At 44.1% G+C, this 12,994-nt stretch overlaps 1 protein-coding gene across 1 annotated transcript; it reads right to left on the reverse strand.

Annotated features, from left to right (window-relative positions):
• Positions 1–348: 348 nt before the first annotated feature.
• LOC113145524 (potassium voltage-gated channel subfamily A member 3) lies at positions 349–7,162 on the reverse strand. The gene is given in 4 exon segments (XM_026332352.1): positions 349–1,158; positions 1,287–1,362; positions 3,999–7,104; positions 7,106–7,162. Coding segments are annotated over 2 exon segments (1,860 nt in total). The 3' UTR covers positions 349–1,158; positions 1,287–1,362; positions 3,999–5,301.
• Between the last annotated feature and the right edge of the window lie 5,832 nt (positions 7,163–12,994).

The following is a 12,994-nucleotide window of genomic DNA, read 5'->3' on the forward strand; positions in this document are numbered from 1 at the left end:
AATCACATGTTTTATTGCAAAACCAATTGTATTGGAGAGAAGAGGAGAAATGGGTGAACTGGAGACAAACATCCAGACTCAGGGGGATTATCTTGACTCAGCTTTGTCTAGTCACGTTTGACATGATTGAAATACTCTGTATATGCACACAGAATAAGTAATAAGGACTGTAATCGGATGTAAATATTCTCCCAGACACAATTTAGTCCCAGTCTCTCAGTAATTGAGTGAAAGCAGGCTGCAGCTCCTGTCAAATAAAGACAGTACAACTCATATTCTCTGTGTATGGGTCATGTTTAAGACAGCACATAATAACACATAACAAATACTGGCATACCCAGCCTTCCCCTGACACCGTTCTGGCCCATCTGCACCCTGGGATAAAAGAGAGGAATCCACAGGCACGTGAGTCGTGTGTGTTTTTGTGTGTCGGTGTATTGTTTACGATGTGTAGGTCAGAGGAATAGCAGCAACCAGCGTATGCATGTGTGTGTTTCACATATTAGCAATACAGAGCACACAGAGCTAACAAAGGCATATGGCTAACAGTCTTTGATTTGTATCACAGTTTCATATCAGCAAATCATGGTTGGCCTCAGTTTTTGCCACTTTTGAAGCAAAAGCTGTTTGTCAGTTATTGTCCGTAATGAATATCAGGCCCTAGAAACATGAATACACAATGTAGAAATCCTTGTAAATTCCAAGAATAAAATGTGGTTTGCGAAATTTCTGTCTGTTTCCTGAATCTGTCCTTTTGAATTTTTTATAGAAAGCAGTACGGAGAAATGTCACATTTCGTAACACAGTTCCAGCTAATTTCTGTCACTGTCTGAATCATTTTTGATCCTGTGATGGTTCCACTCACAGTGCGTTGACTCCAGAATAGAAGACATCATAAAACTATAGCTACAAAACTGTATGTGCAATATGATATACATCTGTTTTGTTGCTGTTGTTATTTTATCACTCTTGAGATTGCATTTTGGGTTGAGTGGTGGTCCACTGAGGGGAGGAAACTGCTCGGCACTGTGTGTTAGAAATCCGGGTTTGACGACACCACTTAGGAGGAGGAGGGCTGAGGAAGAAAAATGGATCCAGTGGGAGTTCTGTCTCAGCTCTTAACTTTGGCCCAACAGGAAGACCAGACTCACTGCACCCCTACAGGACAAGCAGAGATCAGGGATAATCTGTACAGCTGTAAATTAGGACATCCTGTCTAAATAAATTATGAGTGAACGTCAGTAAATCCATGTCCTTATACAAACATATCAAACAAGTTTATTTACCTCAATGGGAGGCAGTCTAACTGGGGTCATCAGGGGTCATCAGGAGGTTGGAGAAGAAAATTCTATAATGTTGTACCTGAAAGAAAAGGGGCGTAAAAAGTAAAATGAAGAAAGTAGAATTAATGGCGTCATTCAGCATAGTCAGACCAATCACAAAGCTCAGTCGTGTTATTACTAACGCACTGCTGGCCTTCTTCTCCCTGCTGGCTCATTACCAATCATGCAAAAATCAAACTGTTAACACTGGCAATTCAGGACATGTATGGATAAGTAGAGACTGTCCTTTAACAAGAAGTAACAGCACATTACCTTGTACAGCAACTAGGGCTGCAACAAGTCCTCGGGGAAATTGATTACAAAAAAAATCCTCGAAGCAAATTCTTTCCCTCGAGGATTTGTTTCATTTCTATCACCTGAGTTATCGGAGCTTTTCCGCCTAAGGATCATTGTTCCACACGGACCGTAATCACTGTCGCACAACGCATTTCCGTATAAAAGTTGGCGCTATGGCAGAGAGCAAAACCGTCCGTAAAAGGCAGAAACATCATTTCAAACTTAAATAAGATGACAACACGGTGCAATGTGTGTATTGTAAAGCAGAACTGGCGTAACTCAACAGCACTTTGTCAATGCTTCAACATCTGGACAGAAAACATCAGCTCACCGACACAAGGTAACGTCATTTCCAGGTAACCTGTCGTTTCTGTCATGTATTACACAGCGGTGTTATTGTTTAAAATGCAAACGTCTATTTTATCCGATTGCTCGAGTGATGGCTGGAGTATTCCATAGAAATACTCGACGCCAAAAATAATCGATAGCTGCAGCCCTAATAACAACGTCAACTAAATGCAGGTGCTGTAGTGAAGATATAAAGAGAAGCTTAGGAAAGGGAAGATAAGTAGATTTGAGATGCAGAGATGTAGAGGTGGGAAGAAACAAATAAAAACGTGTGTGTGTGTGTGCGTGCGTGTGTGTGTGAGTATTGTGTAGCTTTTGTCTCAAACAAATCCCTGCTGCCTGTGCCCACGAGAGTAGCTTGCACATCTCTCAGGAGATAAATAAGTAGTTCCCATCTCCTCCATTATACAGTACTGTGCAGAACTTTGAGGCCCTAAAGATGTTTCAGATTCTTATCACGCAGCACCATCAGGTGTCTGGTTCGTCCCAGGTTCCTTGTGCAGCCCAGTGTGCAGGACAAGTAAAAACCACCAGAGTCCATGAAGAACTATTTTCAGAGGCAGGAAGAACCAGGAGTTCTGCAGCAGATGGTCTGACCCCCACAGAACCCAGATCTGGGACCAGTCAGTCTGGGATCACATGAGGAGACACAAAAACACTGGGACAGTCTGAATCTACAGAAGAACTGCATCAGCTTCTCCAAGTTGCTGCAAAGTACCAGGAGAACCTGTGTGCAGGTCAGACCACAGGGAACTGCTGCTGGTTTAAGGCCAAAGGGGAGAGCTGCAGATACTGATTAGATTTAGGTTTGGTTTCATTCTCTGCATTTTGCATGAACATGATTGATTGCAGTTAATATTAAAAGCATCCCCTGTGTATTTTTAATGCCTACAACCTTTGCATAGTTCTGTATATATGACTTATTGATCAATAACCCAGTGTTTCTCCTCAATGGAGCTTTTATGTGACCTCAGAAATGTGCAGGGCATGTAACTGAAGACTAAAATGAAAGGTTTCACTGAAAAAATATGGAGTCAAGGTCAGGGGTCAAAGGGGCAAGGAATAATCAATAAAGAGGTCATTCTGTGGGACCTCCCACTTTGCCTTTAAGGTTTGCAGGGCAAATGAGTCTGCTCTAATTGTTAGTCAGCCTTGACTGGAGAGGTATATCTATTATTAGTATACTATAACACACATGCTCACAGCTGCAACCACACTATGACAGCTGGACAGAGTCCTCATCATGCATTTTCACAAATTTGTCTCACACCCTCTGCTGTAGTGAAAGTGGTCACAGTCAAGGAGGACTGTGAACATAACCAGACAGGTAATTCAGAAATAGTACTGCAACAGTTTCAAAGACAGGAATGTGCACGAGGAAAAGGTAGATCCTCAAACTGCAGGCAAAAACATTTTCAAAGGGGTTAAGAATTCAATTCAATACTTGTGCGACCTGGGATCTCATAGTACTTGAACTCTGTGTCTCAGTCTGGGATTTCAGTGGCATAAAGAGACGGATATCACACAACAGGTATGAGCCACGTGTTCTGTTAGCAGAAGGTGGCCACCAGAAGGCAGCAAAGAGACACGGTGGGTGGGAGTGTTGTCTTTGCCCTTGTTCATTTCATTGACAAAGTCAGCTGAAGGTGAACGTTGACCTGGGCAAAGTACAGGAGCTTCACGTCACAGGACAGGAGATAGGAAAGCCTACATACACAATAAGGCTGACGCAGGTCTAACATGCAACTAGTGACACCAAACTATACTGTGAAAAAAGTATGGCACAAATGTGAGAATTGTAAATGTTGTAAAGACCTGTTACCACCTGAACCTGTGAAATAGAGACCATCTTATATCTATTAGGGCTCGTTCTCTTGAGGATGATTCTCTGAATTGAACTCATCAGCCTGAAATGGGCAAGTGTATAAAACATTAGCGTTAATCTACAAACAGTAAAACCACTGGTTTCATGGCTAAAGGCAAAGCGATAACTCTCAAGGCGACAGGTTCATGACATTGCTCGGAACTTACCAAATTTATCAGTGGGAGAACAGCAGCCTCTGCCGAGCACCCGCGGTGGCGCACTCTGGACAGCCAGACACCGTTTGCTCCCAGTCCATTCATAATTCCTCACGCGTCGTCTCTCTCCCTCGCTCCTCCCCGCTTAGCACCTCTCTGGGTTGGGCCTGATTTATTTTTAGGGAGCAGTTCGTGGTGGCAATTTGTAAACAGGCCTCCTCAGTCCAAATTGTTTTTGTGTCAATGTTAAAGTCACTGACTGGGCTCGGTGAGCTGGCTCGGGATAGTGGCGCTGGGCGTGTTTGGGTTCGTATTTTACGCACACAGGCTGTTGATGACAGAACAGCCTCGTTTGAGACTGTAGACAAGCTATTTAGATGGGAATCTTCAATCTAGCTTCCAAGCCATCTGGGGGGTTACTGTGGAAACAAGGATTCCATGGCAACGATGGCTGGGGTTACCGAGGAAACGACCGTAGCCATGGAGACTGCATCACAGCGGGCTATATTTGAGGCATCCAAAGAGAAGCACGCTCCATCTTTGATCGCCGTTTGTGTGCGTGTGAACGAGCTCTGCGTTTCTCCTCTCTCACGTGTGTCGTGCGCAGATCGTGAGACACTGACTGTCGGTTGGCCACTGTGTTTACATGGTGCCGTTTACGCGTTACCACATTTCATATGAAGGAATTCTAGGGGGCCATTTTAGAAGACAGTAGCATTTGGACTAGACTTTGACGCACAAGAAAAGGCATAGCACAAAACGGTCTAATTAGATAATATATTCTGAGTGTGTGTTTTCAGACATTCCATGTGTTTAAACTCACACACATATTTAAATGATTCTGAATATTATACATAGGCTATGACTGACTGAATCACGACTCATAACGCATGTTAATACAATGTGTGTCATCCGAGTAGCGTACATTTTCACTCGTCTTTGACAATTAGAAAGCTTCTATGTCTAAATGTTGTGATAATATATTGGCTATTGCACAACATGTCATTTCCCTCCACCAGAGAAGAATAGTGGATCTGTGCCCTTCTCTTCAAGCTTGAATGGAATCATCCAGAATTATGAATTCACTGAAATGAAAAATCCCGATTCTTTGAATGGAGCACAAAGTAACGTGTCTGAACAGAGGGTTTGCTCTTTCTTTCTCTCTCTCTCTCTCTCTCTCTCTCTCTCTCTCTTTATTCCTTTCTTCATCTGATCACCTGCTGCTTCCACACGCTGGTGTGCAACAACAGAGCCAGCTGTGTGTTGACACGTCCCGCCCTCCTGCATGTGTCCGGGGCCATGACTCTAAAATTGGCTACACGTCGGTGAAAATCTTTTTGTTTATATTCACACAATTCTGCGAGTTGTTTTGCGTGGTGGTGGGGAAGTTGGGCTGCTGTTTGAACGCGCTGTTGATCCCGTGCTCCTCTATTACCATGTACTCGCTCTTGCTGAGTGAGGAAGAAGAGCGAGTCTTCCTCAGCTCCTCAGTGTCTGCCAAGGGCTGACAGCTGCCCACGTGCAGGTACTGTGCCTGCTCCTCGCCCTCAGTTTCTCTGTGGTAGAAATAGTTGAAATTGGAGACGATGACGGGTACTGGCAGGGCAATCGTCAGCACACCAGCGATTGCGCACAGAGACCCCACAATCTTCCCCCCGATTGTCACGGGATGCATGTCCCCATAGCCCACAGTGGTCATGGTGACGACAGCCCACCAGAACGCGTCCGGAATGCTGTTGAAACCCGAATCTGGATCGTCTGCCTCAGCAAAGTAGACAGCACTGGAGAAGAGGATGACCCCGATGAATAAGAAGAAGATCAGCAGGCCAAGTTCACGCATACTGGCCTTCAGAGTCTGTCCTAAAATCTGAAGCCCCTTGGAGTGACGCGAGAGTTTGAAGATGCGAAATACCCGGACGAGCCTAATTACGCGCAGAATGGCTAATGACATAGCCTGTTGGCCGTTTCCTTGTCTCTCAGCCAGCTCCGTGCCCAGGGTGATGAAATACGGAATGATGGCCACAATGTCTATGATGTTCATAATGTTTTTGGAGAACGTAGCTTTACTCGGGCATGCAAAGAAACGAACCAGCAGCTCGAATGAAAACCAGATGATGCACAGCGTCTCCACCACAAAGAACGGGTCTGAGAAGGGGCTGATGAGATACGGGAGGGTGCCATTTATCACAGGTGCAATGGTGATCGGATCCCTGTTTTCGTCCCTGAACTCAGGCAGTGTCTCTAAGCAGAAGATGACAATGGAGATGAGAATGACCAGCACAGACACTATCGCTATGCCCCGGGCGGGACCCGAACTCTCCGGGTATTCAAACAGCAGCCACACCTGTCTTTGAAATTCATTCTCTGGCAGCGGCCGTTCCTCTTCCTTTATGAAGCCTTCATCCTCCCTGAACTTCTCCATAGCCTCCTCACCCAGCTCATAGAAGCGAATCTCCTCGGAAAATATGTCAATGGGCACATTCACTGGTCTTCTGATGCGCCCGCCAGACTGGTAGTAATACAGAATGGCATCAAAGCTGGGTCGGTTCCGATCAAAAAAGTACTCGTTCCTGAGAGGATCAAAGTACCTCATTCTTTTCTTCGGGTCCCCCAGCAGCGTTTCTGGAAACTGAGAGAGCGTCTTAAGCTGCGTCTCGAAACGTAATCCTGAGATGTTGATGACCACTCTTTCACAGCATTCGTGATCCGGCTCATATCGGTCCAGAGAGTGGTGGCCCGGGAGAGCCGCCGACTCTTCCAGCATGTTGTCACACGCCACGACCGTCATCACGTCGGCCTCAGTCTCGGTGTATCCGTGGTTCACCAGGTTGTCGCCCCGGGTTTTGGTTGCGCTCGGCGGGGGTGATTGCAGGAGGCTGAGGTGGTCGTCCATGCGCGGTTGAAGACGCATACAGGGGCGGCCGCCTCGCCCCCTCCGCGAACCCCGGTCAACCACAGCCGCCGCCACAGCCTCGTCTCCTCCACCGTCTCTCTCACTTTCTTCTTGTGCTTCACTTTCACTCCCTACTATTGCTGTTCCCGCCCACGGGGCATGATCTGGGTTTATAAACAGGCCTTCCACCCGCCCATGGCGCACCAGCGCTGGCTACCTTTCCCTGTCCTCCACCAATCGCAGGACGCACCGATATACACAAGACACAACAGGCGGGCGTCATTCAACACCGTGGTTTGGGTGTGCCCGCCTCCCTCTGCCCCTCTTCGTCTTGTAGTGCACACGCACACACGCGCGCACAGTCTCTCTGTGTCTCACATACACACACACACACACACACACACACACATACACACACATATATCAGGAGAGTCCAGACAGTCTCCTTTTCAAACAAGGTCATTGGCCATAGATAGGACATTTTCAAATAGACTACCCATAAATATACGAGAGCGTCAGTTTTCCGGGCCACTCCTGAAAGACGCACCAGCATGACGTGTCACTGTTCATTACATCTTTTGTTCATCTAAAATTTGGGCGTGTCGCGATAAATTAGATGCAGTTTGGAGATGGAATAATGAACATAAGTCTTACCTTAATTACACCCAGAGAACCTTTGCTTAGAATGATTGATGTCCAGTCTGGAATATGAAATATAATATCAAAGTGGCGATGGTGGCAACTGTACGTGTGTGAAGACTAGACACACAAAGACAAAACCGTGTTGACAACCACAACCTTAAGGGAAACCATCACTATAAAATTTAATGATTGACATGGTGGGACAGCATCTGGTCCCCACGAGAAAGGCAGAGTCCCCACAGTATAAACAGGCTAGTTTACAATACTTAAGGACTAATGTGGTGAATGTAAAAGGACAATGTGCATTTCTCCAGACCTGTGACAGATTTAATTAGATATAATTACACAAGCAGAGAGCGAGAGAGAGAGAGAATAATCTCTGCCTTTCACCCGTTTTTACTGTTTTTCTCTCGGGAATTACCAGCTCCAGCAGTGTTTAGCCTACTATTGTTGAATGTCATGACACAAATGGCCACCTCTGGCTTGACAAGTGACACCACAATCTGTCATTATAACACACAGAAAAGCAAGAACACAGGATCTGAGTCACTGCAGAAATTGCTGAATATATTAAAATCAAGAGAGTAACACTCACAGGCCTGTGACAGATACTTTAAATGATCAGGTCTAGAAAATGTTTAAGTATCCATTCGTTACGGCTCCACTTGTCTCCTCTGATTGCATACTTACCAGATTTTCTGAACTGAGCCCCCTGGGGCAGCTGTCCGAGGTGCTGAAATGAAAACCATAAAGTTACTAGAGGCCAAGAGTATTTTTTTGACAGATATTACCAATAGTGAACTCATACGCAGGCAGGAGCAAAGTCTCCAATCTGCCAACTGATGACATTTAACCTATATGCAGGCTTGGCACAGCTGGAGTAACAGTGGTCTGAAACGGCAGCAAGTCTGTTGCTGTGACTAAACCAGAGTGCAGACGTGAACATCACGCACACCCTGTGTTTCTTTAAGCAGAGTTTCTGAATTCATTCAGTGTTTCCTGGTTGCAAAATCTGCTCAAACTAAATTTTGGCTGCTGCCTATAAATAAGACGGTTCTGCATTTTATTTAATGTAGATCCAGAAAAATACAAGAACCCCTGAGCTGTATAAAAAATATAGAATTTTGGTTTGGGGATAAATGTAGTGGATGGTCTTGAAGTATAATACTGCCAATACCAAACATTCATGTATGCACCATACTGTGGGTGTATGACGGTGGGTGGCAGTGGATAAATAAGCTGAGAATAAAACAAGAGAGAGAGAGGGAGAGCGAGAGAGCATGAAGTTTGACGGTTACTAAGCTGAATCTGCTTAACAAAGAAAACACCAAATATAAAACATGCCCTAAAACCTTTCAGCAGCTCTCATTTAGCCTAGCTGCCTCTCTGATATCACATTCTGTATTTTTACCTTTACACTGTTAATGTCACAGGCAAGCATGTGCATACTCTCTCAGACAGCATATCAACAAGTTGAAGGAACAAAAGCCCAAAGGGAGGAAGGGGAGGAAGAGACCTTGAGCTAATTGAGAGGGATGACTGTGTTTGCTGCTTATGAACATCTGCTTCCTCCAGATTAAATTAAATGAGTATCGGATGACTGGACTAATCTGAGAAGTCTCCCATCAACATGGGTAATGTGTGGCAACGCCCACTATGACAAAGAAGCATGCACTGTAATGGAAATAAAATAAAATGAAAAGCTAAAAAACAATGCAGGGAAAAGGGAAAGGTGAAGCTGAGCTCAATAAAAAAAAAAAAAAAAAAAAAAAAAAAGGCCACATTGATAGTTATGTCTCAGTTGTGGGTCTAAATGGGTCTAAGTGCTAACATGTTAACAATTCCATACAAATAATGACAATGACAGATAAGGACTGTGATGATTTAGGGTTACATTTAGTGTTAACCGTGTTTTCTTATTGAGGCCACATTGAAAACTGTCTTGTATTAAAAGGGCCAGTTGGTCCATAGGGAAAAAGCTCAGGGACAGCCACAAGGCCTTTTAATGTGGTTTTCACTCCCCGTGTTAAATATAGGACCACCACATCTCCCTCATTAACCTAAGAAATTAGGCTACCTTGCACTTGAATGCCTCAAACTGAAAAGTGTCTGACTGAAAGGCACTGAAACAGGCCTGAAGAGCGAAGTGGAAGTGGGTCATTTTGGAGGCAGAACAGCTCAGCTGGCTGAGGTCATGCACATCTGGTTGCACTTGAGAAAATGGGCTGGTTTGGATCTTCTGTAAAAGATGCACAGCAGCCTTCATTCACACGGTTCCTGGAACAAAAAAAGGTGACGCTAATGACCTTAAGACAAAAGTTAGGCTGGAAATCATGTATCTGGTAACTTGTCCCTGAGTGAACTGGTCAGGCTTTTTCATGTGGTCATAAGCTCCATCCTCACCAGCAGAATATGTGGAATAGTTTGTCTTGAGTGATTACCACCCACTGGACTGTTGTCACTGTGGTCAAGCATATCAATAGAATCATATATGCATAAAATATTCACACTGTCATTGAATTACACTATTGTCCCTATAATATATGTTTTACCAGCTTCTGTTTACATCTCCCTTAGGGAGAGCCATCCTTGACCCCTTTGCTGTCTATATATATATATATATATATATATATAATTTTAATACTAATCTGTAGTGTTGCATTTTTTGTGTATATTGTTAGAACTGATTGATCATTTTGTCGGTTTACCAATGATTAGCCTAGCTGAATTGAGAAATGCATAGTCAAGGACCTGACAATTGTTTTTAATCTGAACTTCAGTTTTAGTGGCACAAACCTTGTGTGTCAGTCCCATATGTTGCAGTTAATTTGCTGTGTGTGTGTGTGTGTGTGTGTGTGTGTGTGTGTGTGTGTTAACCTTAACCATGCACCAGCTGCACCTGCTGAACAGAACTGATTTGAATGCAATTTCAATTTGGTGTGTTTGCGTTAGACTTCCAAGGATAAGGCTAAGAGGTTTGTTTCACTATATGATGGGAAAACTCTGGAGGCTGTGATGGGATGTTGGTAAAGCATCGTAACAATGTGCTTCTGGAGATGTCACTTGATCACATCTCCCCTGAGCATCTGGAGAAGGTTTAAGTGCTTCTCTGGTTATATTCTTCAGGAGAGGCTCTAGGGAATCACAGGAGGACTAATGCCAAAAAGAAAGAGACAGACAGACTGACAGGCAGAAATCTTTTATTAACAAGGGATCAGCAGTAGGAGTCTAGGTGACTGAGTCATGCTATGTGGGATTTACATGTCAAAGATTTTAAAGTAATCTCTTTAATTTTCTGCAGACAACCCCCTTAGACGACTCTTTAAATCCACCAGGAATTAGATCCAGATTCTAATAACTCCCCTTTTACAAGCAGTGTCTTCCTGTTACTCACTCAGTCACTTATCCTTACCCACGCCACATCCTCTTTCTATCCCCGCACACAATAGTACTAACAGCACGCAAGGGTGATGTAATCTGAATATTCATAAATGAAGAGGGAGCCCATATGGTCCAAGCACCTGTGTGTGGACTAATTAATCTACTGCTCATATTAGCATAACTATAGACATCGGGGCCGAAGTGCAGCTGCACACGACAGAGGCACAGAGGAGACAGACAGGAGGAGAAGCAGAGAGGACGAGAGGACATGGCCGACTGAAGAACAAAGAGCGAGGGGCCAGAAGCTGCATCGAGTCCTGCTGTAACCTCAGCAAAGAGAGAAACCCATCTGAATCTCAGCTGTCTGTGACACTTTTTGTTCGAGGCCGGTGATCATCGCTGCACATGGGGTGGGGACAAAGAGGGAGCATGCAGGTGAAGCATGCACGTGGACCCGCTGCATGTGGCTGCACAAACACACACATTTACAGGCCATACTTTTAAAACATTAGCTTTTTCAGGTTGAATTCATGAAGTTAGTTTCTGGAGAGTTACAGCATGACTTGAGCATCATAAATATGAAGATGTAGCGGCAGGCGATGTGTATGCATAATGGATACAGTGCTACCAGAGCATATCAGCTGCAGAGAGAGGGAGGGTGTCCCTGCTCCACACACCACATTACTTCCATTTAGATACTGAACCAGGACAGAAACATTCACAGGAGAAAATACTGCAAGGCTGAAGCTGACTGAACGGAGGACTGTGTTATGTGTTATCCAAATTGAAGCTCTGGAGATAACGCAGGACTTTGATGAATTATAAAGCCCCGTAATTATCTATTAATTAGAGTGTTTGTCTCTGTGTTCTGCCCTAGTTAGAACCCACTAAGAACCACAAATTAGAGCTCATACTGGAGAGACACGTTAGTAAGAGGTACAATCATGAGAGCAGGTCCTGAATAATTGCATTACACGACACTTGCTTCATATGTCTATGAAATATAAACCAGGGTGCACATTCTTTCATGTGGTGGCAGATCAAGTATTAAAGATTTGGGGAAGTCGTGTGCAGGAGCCTCAGGTTTACAGAAAAAGCAAAGCCCCATTAAATTCCCTCCTCTCCAAGCCTCCTCCTCCCTCCTTCTCTCCACACTGACATTGCTCACACTTTCATTTCACTGCTCCTGCTCCATGTCTCTCACCTCTGCTCAGCCTTTTCCTCACCTTCTACTCTTTTTCTGTCTGCGTAACTTTTAACAGTTCAGACCTCTCCTTGGAGGCACAAAACTTAATCTCTCTTTTTTTTTTTAACTGCTGCATGTCTGCATCACTTTGTTTTCATGTCCTTACTTTCAGGAGAACCAAGGGTAGAAATTTACATTATTTCCTCCTGTATATTACAACGGGGAACAAAATGAAAGAATATTTCAGAACATAGTGCTTTTACGATGTGCTAAATATAATACACATATGATCAGCTCTTTCAGTTTCAGTTGCAAGTTGATATATTTGAGGGAATCTTTTTAATAAGGGAACATATTTGTGCCCATCTGTGTTTACGGCTTACCTCTGCTTGACATGTTCCTCTCTGCGCTGTTCTCTGACTGTCTTTTCATCAAGGCCATACTCAGGAAAGCCACTGTGTCCCCAGTTGGTCCAGATGGTTGTTGATACATGCGGCTAAATATGGTCAGGTGCACAGAGGCTTACATGACTGTGGTTCTCACACAAATAACATACATCGCCGAATTGTTTTTGGTTATTGCAGGTTTTGTCTCGGTTAATATACATATTCGATTACTTATTTTCCTCAAATTGCTAAATTTACACAATAATCTAACATGCTCACAGTTATGCAATGATAACATGCTAATGTCGTCAGGTTATGTTTAACATATTACTTGGATGTGTTGGTATATGTCATTTTCTGTTTAGCACTGAACATTAAGTATACCTGAGACTGGTGGGAATTTAGACTTGATGTTTGACCTGTGGCTTCTTCCTGCAGTAATGGTGGCAAGAGGTAAAAGTGGAACTTCATACAATATAGTTTTCAATGAACTGAGGTTAGCTACAGCAATAGTCCATGA

Source organism: Mastacembelus armatus, chromosome 7, assembly GCF_900324485.2.
Source record: "Mastacembelus armatus chromosome 7, fMasArm1.2, whole genome shotgun sequence".
In the NCBI taxonomy this organism is placed as follows: Eukaryota; Metazoa; Chordata; class Actinopteri; order Synbranchiformes; family Mastacembelidae; genus Mastacembelus; species Mastacembelus armatus.